This window comes from Mobula hypostoma, chromosome 7, assembly GCF_963921235.1.
Source record: "Mobula hypostoma chromosome 7, sMobHyp1.1, whole genome shotgun sequence".
NCBI lineage: Eukaryota > Metazoa > Chordata > Chondrichthyes > Myliobatiformes > Myliobatidae > Mobula > Mobula hypostoma.
Genome location: NC_086103.1, coordinates 128,002,109 through 128,020,543, shown reverse-complemented (window position 1 = coordinate 128,020,543; position 18,435 = coordinate 128,002,109). Strand labels below are relative to the sequence as shown.

The 18,435-nt window shown below is 39.1% G+C and overlaps 1 protein-coding gene across 4 annotated transcripts in view; it reads right to left on the bottom strand.

Annotated features, from left to right (window-relative positions):
* tenm4 (teneurin transmembrane protein 4) overlaps window positions 1-18,435 on the bottom strand; it is an 806,559-nt gene that overhangs the window by 427,972 nt on the left and 360,152 nt on the right. For all 4 annotated transcript variants that reach the window (XM_063053966.1, XM_063053965.1, XM_063053964.1 and 1 more), the window contains exon 3: window positions 17,283-17,552. In XM_063053966.1, the coding sequence (XP_062910036.1) occupies window positions 17,283-17,552 (270 nt within the window). The remainder of the gene's footprint in view (window positions 1-17,282; window positions 17,553-18,435) is intronic.

Genomic DNA, 18,435 nt, shown 5'->3' with positions numbered 1-18,435 from the left:
TGTTGCTACTCTGCCTTGGAGAAGCCATCATGCAAAGATCACACCAAGAGCACAATGTACAATGCTGAAGGAGGTGATAAAGAACCCAAGGGTAACAGCGAAAGACTTGCAGAAATCTCTACAACTTGCTAAATTCTCTGTTCATGTGTCACTATAAGAAAAACACTGAACAGGAATGGTGTTCATGGAAAGACACCAGGGAGGAAACCACTGCTCTCCAAAAAAAAAACATTGCTGCACATCTCAAGTTTGCGAAAGACTGCCTGAATGTTCTACAATGCTTCTGGGACAGTGTTGAGTGGACAGATGAATGCTTTGGCAGAAATGCACAATGTTATGTTTTGAAGAAAAGGGGCACTGCATACCAACATGAAAACCTCATACCAACTGTGAAGCATGATGGAAGGAGTATCATGGTTTGGGGCTGCTTTGATGCCTCAGGGCCTGGAACAGCTTGCAATTGTTGAGGGAACAATAAATTCAAAGTTGTGTCAAGGCAATTTCAGGAGAATGTCAGGGAAGCAATTTGTTACCTGAAGATTAATAGAAGTTGAATAATGCAACAAGACAATGATCCAAAAGACAACAACCACAGAATGGTTTAAAAAGAAGAAATTTTGTGTTGGAATGGTCGAGTCCAAGACCTGAAGCAAGCAGTTCATGCGAGGAAGCCCACCAACAGCCCAGAGTTAAGGCACTTTTGTAAGGATGAATGGCCTAAAATTCTTCCAAGCCAATGTGCAGGACTGATCAACAGTTATCAGAAATGTTTGGTTGAAGTTATTGCTGTTCAAGGAGATCACACCAGTCAGTGAAAGCAAAGGTTCACATTCTTTTTTCAACAAATACATGTAATATTGGATGATTTTTCTCAATAAATAGGTGAACAAGGTGTTATTTATTTAATTGGGTTCTCTTTATCTAGTTTTAGGACTTGCGTGAAGATCTGATCTCATTTTAGGTCACATTTATAAATAAATAGAGAAAATTCTATCGCGTTCACAAACTTTCTAGCACCCATATCCACAGATATACAGGGTGAAAGCAGGCATATAGATTTACTGTAAGTTTTAGCTTTTAACTTTTTTGACTGACTCAATATCAGCAGCTTTCTGGGGGACTACTTCAAGATTTCCACTGTCATTATAGTGGGCATCACTCCAACATGACCTCACCCTAACTTGAAACCATTTTGTTTGGACTCTCCCAGTAACGGAAGTGGTCGTCCAATCTCTATCCCTCAATTGTCTTTAACGCTTCAGTTATACCACCTTTAATCTTGATACTCAAAGGAACACAAGTCAATGAACTGTTCTTATAACCCTTATTAGACTTGTATTAAATACACCTGCTCCTAACCAAGAGATAGTAAATCCAGAATTAGATAAAGTACACAAGATAGATCCAAACAGCAAACTGCACAGCAGTGGTGTGACCTCCACCACTCTGTATTTCACCCTCTTAATATAAAGGCCACCGGTCTATGAGCTCTTATTTATTTTTATACAGTACTTCACTGTGATTATTGATTAATATACTTGGACAATTCACTTCACTGCTCACCCACCGATCCTATCATTTAAGATAAACTCCTGGGTGTCCAGTTTGGATTCAAAGCCAATAATCTCAGACTAGTCATGATTATAATTAAAGTCATGCACCATGGAAGTGGGTTCTTCAGTCAACTGTGCCTGTATCAGCCATCAAGTACCTATTAAAGTTTAATTCCATTTTCCAGCACCTGTTCCATGGCCTTCTACGCTGTAGTGTTTCAAAATTCAATATAAATACTTATATCTTGTGAGAAATTGAAATCCCCTGCTTTTATTGTCCTATTATTTTTACACTTTCTTACAACTCCCATGGTTCTGCCCAATTACCGAATCTGCCAATGTGTGCAACTTTCATCTATTTATTGACTGTGTTACCTTACAGGGTTGATCAATGACTGGAGCAAATCACCCCTTATTCAGTTATTCATATTTATTGTGAATAGGTGAGGTCTCAAGGCATTCGACCACATATCAATTATCTCCATTTTCCCTCTCTCACTTTCAAATCAATCTCTTTTCCAAGCTTATAGGTTGCCTCCAGTTTTATCTGCTCAAAAGTTTTTTTAAACAAAAATCTGTCCTGGCAGAAAGCACCTTATTGAATGATGAACCAGTCTTGGAGGACCAAATGGCCTAACCCTGCTTCAATGTTTCTGTTTCTCTAACTTACCACATATAAATCCATTATGGTTATTCTCTGATCAAACCTGTCAAAATTACTGTCTTTCTACCCCAATAGCAGATTCCAATGGTTAGCCTAATATTTCCAAGTGTATTTTTCCTACTGTTCTTAACTAAGGGCATTACATTGGTTGTTTGAGATTTAGAGATAATTCTCAAATCAAAAGTTTCCTACTTTTAATGTACTGTCTGGAAATCCTTGAGTAATAATATCTTTAATCCCATTAACACTTTAGTGCCTTATTTAAAATTTGCAATGAACCTAGTTCTATTCCTTGATTTCCATGAGCTTTCTTTAATTCTGGGGGCTTGTTTGTAATGCTCCCGATAACTAAATATCCCATTTACAAACAAGAAAATCATAACTGCAGTTGCACCAGCGAGGCCGTTCCAATAATAGCTATTAAAAATTACCTTTCTTAATTTAAAAGTTTTAACCCACACCATGACTGTTTGAATAACTGTGGAATAAATTTAATGGCCCATCTGCTACAAACACAACCCTTCCTGAAAATATCTCTCAACACATTCTACTCCATATTAGTCTCCCTCTATCAAATTTCAAAAGTTTATATTTTCCCCTCTTAAATTAAATTGATTATCTCTTCATGGGCTGAAATCAGCTTTTATAACCCCACCTTGAATTTGATATTTGGCACAAAATAACTGATAATTGGCATGTGCTACAACTACTAACTGGGTATTATTTCTCAACTTGCACAGTATTTCTTCTATCTGGCCATTATACACAACAAGAATATAACATTGAACGTTGTGGTCGTTTGCAAGCCTGCCCACTAGTTACCATAAACTCATAGTGTTATTCACATGATAACCATTTGCATAAGTGTCCTCATGCATTCTCATCTATCACATCTGGTTTAAGGCTGATTTATAATTGTGTGTCAAATGTACACCGTAGGGTGATGTGCACCTCCCCAAAAATGTAACTCCCGTGGCGCGGCGACACAGACGGCAACAACTGTGATTGGTCCGCTTGGTAGCATCACATTTCCTCCTGCGCACTTCCAATTGCTTTTCTCCGCCATGTCTGTACACTGATGCGAAATAAATGGTTGGAGACAATGAACCAAATTGTCAAATCTACCTGCCGACATCCGAAAATATTTGAAATATTTGAAATAAGAGGGGAAACCCAGCGACTACTTATCAGCAGCAAACAAAACAAAGAATACAACTAAGTACCTTATTACTAACACTTTCTCTGGTAAAAACTCACCACAAACAATGGAGAGATGAGTGGAAGCAAGTCAGAGTCGAGGATCGAGGTGTGTGGAGGTGAGGCAAAGGCAGGGCTATTCCCGTCCACCAAAAACTGAGAGACCTGAAGTTTGATCAATTCAACTGCCAGGCCAATTTGGAAAGGTTGGGTACAGGCAGAGACGTCCCAGAGTGAGGACAATTTAAGTGCTGAGCCAGTTTGAGAAAACATAGTGTCAGGACCAGAGGTGAGGATCAGGCCAGTTCTGCTTACTGCTCTGTAACATTTGCCTGGCTCTACACTGAACTGAGACTGTGGCCTGCTGCAGCTGCTCTGGGCTTTGTGACCATGGACTCACTTTTGTTCTGAATGCTACTTGCTTACTTCTATTTCTTTGCATGTTTTGTTATTTTCCCTCTCTGCACATCGGGTGTTTGATGGTCTTTTTTTTAAAAAAAAATAGGTTCTTCTGGGTTTCTTTATTTTGTGGCTGTTTGTAAAGAGACGAATCTCAAGGTTGTATAACGTTTACATACCTTCATAATAATTGTACATTGAACTTTGAACACGACTTCTAAAATTTAGAAGAAGAAAATATTTTGCATGAAATCCAAGCATTTAACCACCACTGAATGTTTCTTATTTTTCCAAGTCTTTTAGCTCTTCAAAGAAATCCTACGCTTCAGGCAGGCAGGACTTTCTCCTTCCGAAATCATGTTGGTTGTCTCTGATTTTTCATGTCCCTGCATATTTTACCTTATTTATTCAGTGGAATAATTTCAAATACCTGTCAAACTGTGATTAAAAAGTGTTAAAGGATTAAGAGCATTTGATGGATTATCTCTTTTTTGAAGATCAGTGTCATATTTATTATTTCATCTTTTGCTTTCGAGAGGAAAACACAGCTGGTGAATCTTATTCATGCTTTCATTTATAATTACAGATTATCACAAGAATAAAGTTTTCCTAATGTGGATAGCTTCCATTAGTCACAAATTAACATTTACAACAATGAAAGAGATATATATGCACTGAAAAATATCTAGGGAAAATATTAGCTACACTACAAACCTTTGGCAAGTAAACACAGTTTAAATAAAATTTTATCTATGCTTTCTCACTATGCCAGTATAAAAGGGAAACGTGAAAGCACACCAGAAGTGGAGAAACAAGTACAGAATTACAAACACTGGAGAAGATTTTCAATTTCATACTCCATCAAAAATTGAACTGAGTTTATGGAAGCATGATCTCTCACTGGTTGTAAAAATATTACTGTCTGCTAACCACAACCTTTTGTCTCACCCATGAACATGTCAGTACATTTATGGGATGGACATTCCAGTTAGCAGAGAACAAACAATGTTCACCAGTGAATTTAGTAAAGATCAACCAACCCAGGTTCAGTGATCCTCCAAATGGGAATTCAGCTGAAACACTGAATGGATTCACTGAGGCAAATACTTGCCTGTCATAAGGGCTTAACATTGTAAAACAGATATTATGTGCAGTGGTTCTAAACACAAAATAAAAGGGAGAAATGAAAGTAGGTTAATCTATATCTCTAGACCCAGCCAAGCCTATCAAAGACATAAACCTTTTTGAACACCCAGAACACATACAAAAACTTATAAACTCAAACATAAGTGTTGAAAAAAGATTGAAGTTCAAAAACTAAAAAAAACATTTATTTTTATTTATTGAGATACAGCGCAGAATAGGCCTTTCCGGACCTTCAAGCCATGTTGCCTAGCAACACCTGGATTTAATATGAGCCTACTCACAGGACAATTTACAATGACCAATTAACCTACCAATCAGTAAACCGCTGGAAACCAGAGCACCTGGAGGAAACCCACACGGTCACGGGGAGAACATACAACTTCTTCACAAGCAGCAGCAGGTTATTGAAACGTTTTTAACCACTTTAAAATAATTAAATTAACAAGTCAATAAAACTTCAAAAAGAAACTTTTTAGGTTTAATGAGAACATGTTAAACTATAATCCATTAAAGTGTCATTTTAAATGAATAAATACTTTCCTTTGCATTCAATAAACTAACAGAAGGCTATTTGGTCTTAACGAGATCAAGTACAGAATTCCTATCTGAACAACCTGAGACCCTGCTTTCTCCTGGAGTTGATTCTAATACCAGTACACAGCCTATCTTGCTGACTTAGGCTACGTCCACACTACGCTGGATAATTTTGAAAACGAAGCTTTTTCTCTTTGTTTTGACCCTCTGTCCACACTAAAACGGAGTTTTCATCCCCCGAAAACGGAGATTTTCAGAAACGGTCTCCAGAGTGAATAAATCTGAAAATGCCTAATATCCGTTGCAGTGAGAACATGGTAAACTGAGCTTTTTAAAACCATTGTCATGAGGAGCCGCAACAGATGGTGGCAGTGTGGCATTTCATTGTTTTCTTCTTCTTCTTCTTCTTCTTCTTCTTCTTCTTCTTCTTATTATTATTACTTTATTGTCGGCAAACAATTGATACTAGAGCGTACAATCATCACAGCGATATTTGATTCTGCGCTTCGCAGAACCTAACAATTTCAGAACAGACGGCAATGAGACTGAAGCCAGAAGAGTTAGAAATGTACTCACCAAATACTTTGACCCATAGCTTACTGAATAAATAAATATACTCACTTTGCCCTGTTTTCTGTCCTTCCTTGTATGAAGGTAAGGACAGAAAACACCCTCCACCACCTCCAGTTTAAATTCCATGCGGAATATTTTGGAGGATCAAGAACCAAGGTGGTTTACCTATTTATGCAATTACTTCTCTGACAATAGATGTGTAACAGCCTAATGTAACATTGTATGGAAATACAAGATAACACTGATGCAGAAATGTTTTATACATTTAACAAGGTGCTTTATTAATGCAACAGAGTTACTCAGTTTTTCAATGTTCGTCATCAGCCGGGTCATACTGTCCGCGAACTCCCTGTCGGTTGCCTCCATACGCTTCAGGATTTGTCTTTTTTTACTTTTAAGTCCTCCTGCGCGAGAGCCAAGAGCAATTCCTTTTAAGTTTTTCTACTCTGTAACTGGACAAAAGTGCACCAAGTATACTATTTCCTCTTTGCTTGTTTTCTGTGTGTCCTGCACATGCCCAGTAGGAGGAGGTTTGCCCAAATATCTGTCTAATGTGGACAGAGATATTTTGATATTTTGAATAACGCTTAGTGTGGACGCCTGTTGTTTTTACTCGAAACCAGCGTTTTCAAAATTATCCGGCGTAGTGTGGACGTAGACTTAGAGAAGAAATTCTGCATTCACGCAATGAGGTCCGTAGTTTTTGAACTTTCATTTAGGTCAGAAGAGTAAACTCAGTGAACGGTGATAAGCCATTTCTCAGCAAAAGCTCGGCCATTATATATCCCTGTAAACTACAGTAAACACTTGAAAATGGATGCCGAAGAGAATATGTTTGTACTTCTGGATGATATTTCATCAAAAAATTATCAGATTAAGATTGTGTTCAATTTTGTATCGGTCAGGTTATAGTTCAAGAATTTATGCTAAAAGTTGATGGGATCTCGTGCTGGTAAGATGCCATTTTGCTGCATGCTTTAGACATACAGAATTTTCAATCTACTTGTTTCCACTGAGACACAATTCCATAGTTTCAGGGTTAAGGACTCAACACATAGATCATTATCTTCCTGTACTTCATGAACCAAAAGTGATAATAATTATGGAAGATAAATGAGGACGATCTTGCCCTCATCAGACATGCAAAGATATATGTGTATAACCTAGGTTGGGTTACTATACTGCAGTCAAGGTTATTAACTTCTGGCTGATTTCTCCCTGTGTCTGAAAGTGTTGAGCATTGTAGTATATTCACTTCTAACACGGCTAAAATCCAATCACAGCACAAACCAAAGTTTTAAATCAAGACATTTTGATACATGCATATAATATTTATCAAATGTGCCAGCCGTCAATATTTAATTCATTTCGTTTATACACAACTACTCCATTATTTAAAGTTGCTTGAAAAATTCCAAGGCAATTACAATCCTTCTTTTTGCCTGAGGACAATCATTTCCATATTCGTTTTGTCGACACACGGCAGCTCTCAGATGCTCGTGAATGGCTCACTGCAAAGTTTACTGAAAAGCTCAGAACACCGAGGCCTTGCCACCTTTCCTCCTCTGTTAGCTCAGAACAGACCCTAGTCAGGCCGTCTGTGGGTTCAAGACACTTAAGAGACTTTTGATCAGGACTGCATGCTCAAGTGAAAAACAAACTGCTGGAGGAACACAGTCGACCCTGCAGCATCTGTGGAGGGGACAGGAATTTTTGGCAGTGTGGCTGAGACCCTGCATCAGGACTGAGAGTGGAGAGGGAAGGTAGTCGGGGGAGAGGTGAGACAGGGCTGGAAAGTAATAGGTAGATTTAGGAGGGGTGAGGAATGACAGACAGAAGGAGCTAGGTGGGGACGCAGGAGAGTTGAGTTGGAAGACAGGCAGGTGGGGGTTAAGTGGTAGCAGAGTGAAAAAAGGAGAGGTAAGAATAAAGTGTGTGGAGGTGTGGGGGGGGGGGTGGGGGTAGATGGAGCCAGATGGCAGGAAGTGAGGGTGAAGGTGGAGACAAACTGGAGCTTGAAGAGCAAGGACGAGAAAACACAAGTGCTGGAATCAGATAAGAATGTACGGTAATAAGGGGAACTATTTTAAAGAGAAGCAGGCAGATAGAACCAGATAAAGGAGGGTAACTGTTGCGTGAAATGTGTAGATAGTGGGTGAATGGAATGGGACTGGGAGGGGATCAAAATTGGTGGTTGGAAGGGAAGGGGAAGCGGAAGTGGGGGGAGGAGAGAGGGGGAGAGAGAAGGAGAAGGAAAGGGAGAGGATATGACAGTGAGAGAGAAAATAACAGAGAGAGAAAATGAGAGAGAGAGAGAGAATGAATGAACGAGAGAATGAGAGAGAGAGAGAATGAGAATGAGATCCACCTTACTGGTCCCTTTCCTGTAGGTAGCTGATCCAAATTGGGCCTCACCAGAGTCTTATACAGCCAGATGTGACTGCATCAGGGATCTGGAACATTAGGCACAGGTCTCGTCTCCCTAACTAAGGAAGTAAATATGTCTTATAGAGAGAGCACAGTAAACATTTGCCATATTGATTCTAGCTTTAGAGGACTGCCCTACTTGAAGAGATGTGACCTATACTGCCCTGAATATAAAAGAATGAGTGGTAATCTCATGAGGTTGGAACTAGAGTACTGTGCAAAGGTGTTACCACTCTATCATGTCTAAATCAACAGAACCCCATGTTAAAATGTCTTTAGCCATGGATGAACAAGAGAATTGGAGAATAGCTAATGTTGTTCAGTTGTTTAAGAATCGCTCTAAGAATAAGCCATGAATTTATAGGCCAGTGAGTCTGATGAACTCTGCCATGTATTGTCCCAATACTAACTGTAGAAAGAGAAGGGTTCAGTATGGTGCTAGGAACCCCATCGTGTAAAACCCCAGTGCTACTGAAACAACAACAACAGTCCCAACGACCTCCTGCCTGGTAGAGGAAGGATGTTGAAGATGGGCTACACCTGGGGACAGTTTGAAAGAGTGGCCTAGGATAGAGGACTCTAGCAAGCCGTCACTGGCCCTGTAAATAAATAAATAAATAAACAAATAAGAGAGTGAGTGTGTGTGTGTGTATATATATATATATATATAAAGAGAGAGAGACTGGCTGACTGACTGATTAGGGATAGTCAACGTGGCTCTGTATATGGTGGATCATGTCTAAACAATCTTATAGAGTTTGAGCAACACACATAAAAGTTGCTGGTGAACGCAGCAGGCCAGGCAGCATCTATAGGAAGAGGCGCAGTCGACGTTTCAGGCTTGAGGAAGGTTCCAGAAAAGTTAATGAAGACAAGGCAGTGGATGCTGTCTACATGGACTTTAGCGAGGCATTTGACAAGGTCCTGCATGGGTAATTGGTCAAGAAGGTTCATTCACTTGGCACTCAAGATGAGGTAGTAAATTGGTTTCGCAGGAGCAGCTGGTGAGTGGTAGTGGATAGCGCCCTCTCTGACTGCAGGCCTGTCACTACTGGGGTGCTGCAGGGATCGGTGCTGGGTCCACTGTTGTTTGTCATCTATATCAATGATCTGGATGATAATGGGTAAATTGGAACTGTAAGTTTGTTGATGACACCCAAGATTGTAGATGTACTGGACAGTGAGGAAGACTATCCAAGCTTGCAGGGGGATCTAGGCCAGTTGGAAAAATGGGCTGAAAAATGGCAGATGGAATTTAATGCAGACAGGTGTGACGTGTTGCACTTTGGGAGGGCCAGTCAGGGTAGGGCTTTGTGAGAGGGCATTAAGGAGTGTGATAGAACAGAAGAATCTGGGAATAGAAATCCATTATTCCTTGGAATAACATCACAGGTAGATGGCATTTTAGGCATAGCTTTTGATACACTGACCTTCATAAATCAAAGTATTGAATACAGGGGTTGTGATGTTATGTTGAAGTTGTATAAGACATTTGGTGAGGTCTAATTGGGAGTATTGTGTGCAGTTCTGCTCACCTATCTACAGGATCAATAACATTGAAAGTGTACAGAGAAATTTTACAAGGATGTTGCCAGGAATTGAGGACCTGGGTTACAGGGAATGCTTGAATAGGTTGGGACTTAATTCCAGAAAGCGTAGGAGAATGAGGGAAGACTTGATAGAGGTATACAAAACTATGAGATAGATAGATAGGGGAAATGCAAGCAATCTTTTTTCACTGGGGTTGGGTGAAACTACAACTAGATGTCATGAGTTAAGGATGAAAGGTGAAATGCTTAAGGGGAACTTTTTCATTCAGAGGGTTGTGAGAGCATGGAACAATCTGCCAGCATTATGTGGTGGATGTGGGTTCAATTACAACTTTTAAGAGAAATTTGGATAGGTAAATGGATGGGAGAGGTATGGAGGTCTATGGTCCGAGTGCAAGTCTATGTAACTAGGCAGATTACTAGTTCAGCACAGGCTAAAGGGCCTGTTTCAGCACTGTGGTGTTCTATGACTCTATGACCGGTTGGGTGAAAGGGCTTGTTTCTGTGCTGTGTGACTCTCTGATTCTGAATGTACAAACTTCTAATGAGAATTAACAGATCAAACGATGGATGATGGAAAGTTTAAGACCAGGCGTCACTGTCTCAGAACAAGGAATCTGGCATCCCGGACGGAGAGTGGGTTTGTTCTCCTGAATTGTGGTTATTCTTTAAGCCTACAGGAAAGATGTAAATAAGACTGAACCCTTGGGAAAAATGTAAATAGGATTTAAGGAGTGCAGAATAAAATTTACAAGGATGTTGCTGGGACTTGTGGATCTGAGCTATGGAGATAGATTGAATTGATTAGAACTTTATTCCCTAGAACGTAGATGATTGACAGAAGGCTTTTTCCACTGAGATTGAGTGAAACCATAACCAGAGATCATGAGTTAAGGGTGAAAGGTGAAATATTTAAGGGGTACATGAGGGCATGAGGGGAAACTTCACTCATAACATGGTGAGAGTGTGGAATGAGCTGCCAGCAGAAGTGGTGGATGCACAGTGAATTTCAATATTTAAGAGGAAATTGGATAGGTGTATGGATGAGAGGCGTATGGAGGGCTATACAGGGTGCTGGTCGATGGGACGACGTGGATTAATGGTTCTGCATAGACTAGATGGGCCAAAGGGCCTGCTTCTGTGTTGTAGTGTTCTACAACTATTCTACCTCTAGAGATATGGAAATCCATGGAGGATCAGTCATTAAGAATGTTCAACTTAGAGATAAACAGATTTTTGGACATTAAGTGAATGAAGGGCTATGGGGGTCAGAAAATGAAAGTTACTGAAAGTAGCTTTTGGCATTGGAAAAGGGTTGAAAGGTTTATACTTAAACTTTTTTTTATGTTCATATGTGAGTTTTCAACTCATCTGACTTTTTCTCCCACCAACCAACTGCAATGAAAGATGAACTACGAGGATCTTCATACCTGCACTTTCCAAACTAGGAGTAATGGAGACAGCATTGCTTACAAAGTCTCCTAAATATAACCAATTGTTAGCAATGGCCTTGGCACTGCAGCCTCTTCTATTTAGAAAACCTGCTGCATTCTTTCTGCAGGCTTGCAGCAACCATTCTGATCAGGGTAAATCTAGATTTCCTGTTTTATCCCTCCATGCCTAAACACTTAATCATTCTCGATGAATCAATTTCCACCCCTGCTGCTCCATCAGTATCATGGTCACAAAATACACACATGAAGAAAGTTTTACTTTCGGAGTCTGGAGTGCACCCGAGATCATATAGAATGCAGGAAACTTTTAGTTTCCAGTTCTATTGAAAACAGTGAGCCTGTATATATTCAAATGCTGATAGAGGAAAAAGAGGAGAGAGAGGGGAAACTAGTTCTGCTATTCATAGAAATGAATACATGTACGTTTGTTGCACTGCTGAAATTAATAATATTATGGGAGCTCATTCATACGCAGGGGCATTCATAACCCAGGGATGGACTGCAATGGATCCTCAGTTCTGGCAGCCATCACTTCATTGCCTCTGAATATTTCTGATTCACAAAGAAATTACGTTCATCAGCTGACAAACAAAATAAAGAATACTAATATCCAAATCAGAAACAGAATCAGGTTTATCACCACTGAGATATATTGCGAAATTTGTTGTTTTGCAGCAGCAGAACAGTGAAAAGCACAAAAAATTACGATGTTACGAGAATAATGAGGTCGTGTTCCTAGACTATTAAGACATCTGATGGTGCTCTTAAATCATTGAATGTAGTTCTTCAAGCCCTTCCCATTTGGTAGTAATGCAAAGATGGCTGTCCCAGATGGTGAGGGTCTTTAATGATGGTTGCTGCCTTCTTGAGGAACTGCCTCTTGCAGACATCTTTAATGGCAGGAAGGGTTGTGCCTGTGATGGGGCAGACTGAGCCTACAATCGGCTGAAGGCTCTTGCAATCCTGTGCACTGAGGCACCATACCAAGCAGCAGTGCATCCAGTCAAAAAGCTTTCATTGTACTTCAGTAGAAATTTGGTGACATACCATAAACTCCAAATTCCTAATGATGAGAGCCACTGGTGTGCCCTCTTTTTTGATTGCATGAATGTGTTAGATCTTCTGGATAGATCCTCCAAGATGCTGATGTCCAGGAACTTGAAGTTGTTCATCCTTTCCACCGCTGACCTCTCAATGGAAATTGGTGTGTGTTCTTCCAACTTTCCTTCCTGAAGTCCACTATCAACTCCTTGCTGTTGCTGATGTTGTATGCATATTTGTTGTTGTGACACCAGTCAACCAGCTGACCTATCTCATGTTTGCACACCTCCTCGTTGCCATCTGACTTCTGCCAACAACAGTTGTGTTATTGGTGAATTTATGCTTGGTGTTTGAGCTATGCCTAGCCATTCAGTCACGAGTGTAAAGACAGTAGAGAAGTGGGCTATGCATGCATCCCTGAATTGTGCCTGTGTTCACTATCAGTGAGAAGGAGATGTTATTAACAAACCACACCGACTCTGGTCTCCAGTCAAGGAAATCAAGAATCCAATTGCAGATGGAGGTACAGCGGCCCTGGTTTTGAAGCTTGCAATTAAATACTAAGGGATGACAGTGTGGAATTCCAAACTGTAATCAATAAACAGCACTATGATGTATGTTTTTCTGTTGTCCGGGTGTTCCAAGGCCAAGTGGAGAGCCAGTGAGATGGCATCTGCTGTAGGTCTGTTGTGACAATAGCTGAATTGCAGCAGGTCTAGATCCTTGCTCAGGCAGGAGTTAATTCTAGCCATGACCAACCTCTCAGGTCACTTCATCACAGTAGATGTGACCTCTAATGGACGATAGCCATTGAGGGAGCTTACCCTGCTCTTCTTGAGCACTGGTATTATTGATACCCTCCAGAAGCAAATGGGAATCTCTCACTGCAGCAGTGAGAGGTGAATATGTCTTTGAACACTCCAGCCAGGTAGTTGGCACAGATATTTAGTACCCTGCCAGATACACTGTTGGGCCCTGACGCCTTGTGAAGAACGTCCTCATGTTGGCTTCCGAGACAGAGATCACAGGGTTGTTTGCCAGACTCTGTGGGGTTTTGTACAGGTGCAGTGTTACTCCTCCCTTTCAAAATACACATAAAGGCATTTTGTTCATCAGGGAGTGTAGCATCACTGCCATTTATGCTTTTAGGTTTTGCCTTACAGAAAGTAATGACGTGCAATGCCTGCCATGGCTGTCATGCATCCAATTGTTACTTTAACTTTACACAGAATTGCCTTTTCACTGTCACAGTGGTCTTTTGTAGTAGTGTTTGAGTCTGAGTAAATAAATATGGAAAGGTGAAATACACAAGTCTTTGCTGTGAATAACCTTAGTTTGTACTTCTACCAATGGCAAAAAAAATTGCTTCCATGTGTAACAATCTAAATATTCTGACAGTTCAAAGAATTCTACTCTAGAAACAAGTCACAAGAGTTGGTGCCATTTCAAGTAGCAAAATGACCTTTTAATAATACTTGCTCATCCTTAAGCTTTTTTTGTGCTTTAGAACTCTTGAAAGGCCACTACCAGGAAATAGCATTAACTTATTTTTTTTTCATTTTCCTGTTGATTTTAAGTTGAGAATAAATGAGATAATTATGTCGAGTCCTAATTACACTTTATTGTAGCAAGCAGTTTAACCACATATGGTATGTAGTACCAGGAAAAATATGATCTGCATGAATACTCAGATGTAAAACAAATTACTTATTTTTTTAAAGAATTATAAATATGCAATAACTACTTAAGGTAAAACAACATGACCTAGAATAGCACAAATGTTAAACTTTATGGCTTAAATGTTATAATGTGCTTGCACTTTGATGTACGTGCTTCTAATCAAACCACATGTAGTTTAAATTATTACTGCTATTAGTCAGCTTGGTGAGATCAGCATTGTGTGGCTGCATAGCAGTAAACCTGAAAAATTACACACAAGAACCATCCAGTGTGAAATAAGCCATTAAAATTGAAAAGATTACCAGCAAATATATTGACCATAGTGGAAGATAAACAGGAATTTTTAGTGCAAGGTAGAAATGGAGTGAAAGAATTTTGAAAGCACAGAAGAGTTCCTCAGTTGATGAACAAGGAATCAAGGATAAGCGAGGACAATTTGAAAACAAGTATCACCAAGAAGATAGCTTTGATGAATAAGAAGTAAGGTTACTTGAAATTGCAAGATCAGCCGTTGTTTAAGCTTTTTGACATTTCTCAAACAAAAGCGGATAATTTGATTAAGGATCAAAGAGCAGTGTTTCAGACAGAGGGAAAATGTTTCCACTAGTTGAGAGCTGCAGCATTATGGAGCCTAGTCTAATCATTAGTGGGAGATCTTTGGGAGCAAATTTAGAAGGGACTCCAAGTTGGAAATTAATATTCTTACTTACCTCCAGAAACACTAACTGATGCTATACAATTTAAATTAGTAATTAATGAATGTTTGATAACCAAGAAAATTGGTAAAGATGGACTTATGGCATAGAGCAGCCACTAAGTGACAGGCTTCAGAGACAGGATGGTGTACTTCTCATATATCCCTACATTATGGAGTGTAACAAGTAAGGTCACCAGTGGAATGGTGTTGCTGAAGACTATTTTGATGGTCACTGTTAGGCTACATCTTCCAAGGTACTAGTTAACTTGAGAGTACATTCTATAATTTTAAAATATTGGGGTTAAATAAGTTTTGCTTTTTAAAAAATATCATGGAAGGCGTTCTCACATTTACAACATTTTTAATTTGTTTGGCATAATTAATTAATAATAGCTATAAATATTAACCAACAGTAACTAATACCAATATAGTAATTAATAATAACCATTTCATTAAATAAATGCCTGAACAAAAATGGCCAGGAATGAACATTCTGTGATGGGCTGAATTCATGTTTCCATGTTCAAGACAACGTTTTTACAAACCAACTGAAGAAAAAGCACAACTTGGAACAGTATATTTCCAATAGTCGAATTCAACCCTGCCTCTGAACCTTGCCTGAGGTTGCTTTATAATTTACAGCTCTAAAATCAGGCAAGTTAGATTGTACATTAAATTCACCATTATATTGATAGTCCAGCACTTACGGCTAATTTAGGACAGTGGGATCAAACTACTCAGGCTAAGGGTCATTTTGGCAGGATATTATAAAAAGAGTATTTCAAAAGCTAAAACAATCTTGAGGAAGAAAACAGAATGACTTTACAGGATGATGGTAGGTCCATCTGCACCTATGTTTAATTGTTGGGATTAATGCAAACACTGCTACAACAATGAGTACAGGGCACAAGGTGAGGGAAGCAATATATTAGTTATTGCTCTTAGTGAGACAGTTTGGAGAAAAACTGTTTGAATGGTCAGAGATGGAAGAGCAAAGAAGCAATCAGCATTCTCTTGAAGCCAATTTGCAACAGTGCCATTAACACTGTGGAGAGAATAAGGGGATCAAAAAGAAAGAAAACTAGAAGAAAAACATTCTGTAACTGATTAGAGCTTGTTGAAAGAAGCTACTTGAAGATTGAATTCAAGGAACTTGGGAACAGAGATAAAGTTGGTTCATCATATGTAATGCACTCCATCATCTTAATTAAGAGATACAAAGGAATAACATAAATCAAGATACAATATACGAAGGTATGAAAATCTTACTATGTCAGTTGTTTCATTATTCTAGAGAGATGAAAAAGATCAAGCAGTGAATGGACCAAAGAAGAAACAATGAATCAGTAATATCGCACTGCCAAACTAGACAAGACAGTAGAAGCATGTCTCAGCCTGCAAGACCTCAACATGCAACGTAGTAACTAATGAACAACTTTGACATCAATGAAGTTGAATGTCAAAACTAGAATTCAACATGCACATGCTTCTACATTGCATATTTCATGCCTGTGACTGAAAAAAGAAACACTTTTCTACCAATGGGCTTACAAAGTCTGATTTTTATTGATATCAATGAAACATTAGACAAAATCTCATGCACGTAGTGTGTGAAAAATCATAATTATAGGAGGAGAAACGTTGTGGATATTGACTGAGTTATGTGATGATCAAAGACAAGGACAGGTTGATTGATGAGCTGTTTAAACTCATTCACTGGAAGGGCAGAATTGAGATTCAAAGAGCCTTTTTCAAGGTTAAACTATAAGGTTGTACTCTTACAAATTCAAGTAAAAATGGGAAGAGGTGTATTTGCATAAAAACTGATGGAGGAAACAAAATGGAAAGAGAAAGGACTACCACCTTTTTTTTGTAGGAAAGGGCTGGCAAATTGAACAAAACATTCACTTGACCCACTGGTTATACCCATTAGCGATTGTTATACATTACAACAATCAAATAGCAGTAAATTGCACAGGTCATTCACTAAAGGTTTTACTATGCAATGACATCATCATGTTTATTTGACATTTCTTTGTGAATCAGAAGCTTGTGTTGATTTTCTTTCAGCTGAAAAGGCATTGGCTTTATGGCCAGAACAGCAAAGGTACTTGCCATTTTTATTGCAATGGTCATATGCAGCGACTGTGGTGATACATTTGAGGTCATAGTTCTTCAGAGAGAGAAAAAATAATCAAGCTTATTTGGAACATAGTATCATGTTAAAAAATTAGCTTGCAGGCTATGATAAATTTGCTGTCCAATCTGGTTCAGCTGCCCTGGTCATTGAAATGAATGCAGTACAATTTGTGATAACCAACTACAATACTAAAATGGGAGAATGGAAGTACGTCTTTGGCTTCTTACCGTTTTCTGTGTTCTCATGCTCTGTGTCTGTAAGAGTAAGTGCAGAATTTGCTCGACTCGACATACAGGAGCTGCGCGAGGATTTAACATTTCTCCCCCAAAGTCTCAGAGCATTTTCCGGAGACATGACTCCATCTGTCTCTGTGTCAGCATCAGAGCCAGTGCTTAGGGAGTATCCACGATGTGACAGACCTAATTCTGTATGATATCCAGCAGGGAGCTGAGGCGTTGTTTCGGTCAGTCCCAACTCATGCAGAGAAAAATTTGTTCCTGAAACACAACAACCCGTAAATCAGAAAATACTGCGATATTCTCACATTGATGATTTTCTCAGTTACTTAATTAAGAATACTATTGAGGCTATGTTTGCCAAGCATACTTAAGAGCGAAAACAAACTTGTTCCATCACTAAAGAAGTTAATGCAAAGATGGAGACAGAGCAGAGATTTTATAAAAAAATTTATGTACAGTACCTAGCCGATTTCCTTGCCAAAATTGTTTGCCAATACATCGGATGTTGTGAATTGTGTCTTGTACGCATAAACTTCAACAAGGCCACAGTGCCACGTAAAAGCTCAACAGGCAAGGAGATATCTAAGATCTGCATTTGCTCAAAGGGATGTCAAGTGCGGCAAAAAATGCAATTTATTGAATAGAGTTGCATGGCAGTAAAGAGAGGTGAAAATTAGCTTTGCGACCAATGCTGGATACACTACATATCAACAATTTGGAAGTGCAAATAAAAGGAGCTAACATGCCTGGTCTCGTTGAAATTATTTCTTTAAAAAAAAGGAATCAAAATCAGCCCAATCAGATTCTAACAAATCCTGCTGGATTGGAAAACTAGTCATGGAAAGAAATAACATAATTCTTTCTGATGAATACAAAATGATGAGATTGGGAAAAGAAATACATTTACATGACAAAGCATGTAGTGTTAGGGATCAACACAAGGAAGGAACAGTGGATCATTGGCAAAAATACATGTTGGCGGCATTAGGCAATTAAGATGTCTGCAGCAAAATAAATCAACTGTAAAGGGAGTAGGACACATACAGTAAATGGCAGGGCACGAAAGAATGTTGGTGAACAGAGAGGTTAAGGGGAAACTGTTATAATTCAATGAGCATGGCAACACAGGCTGTTTCACATG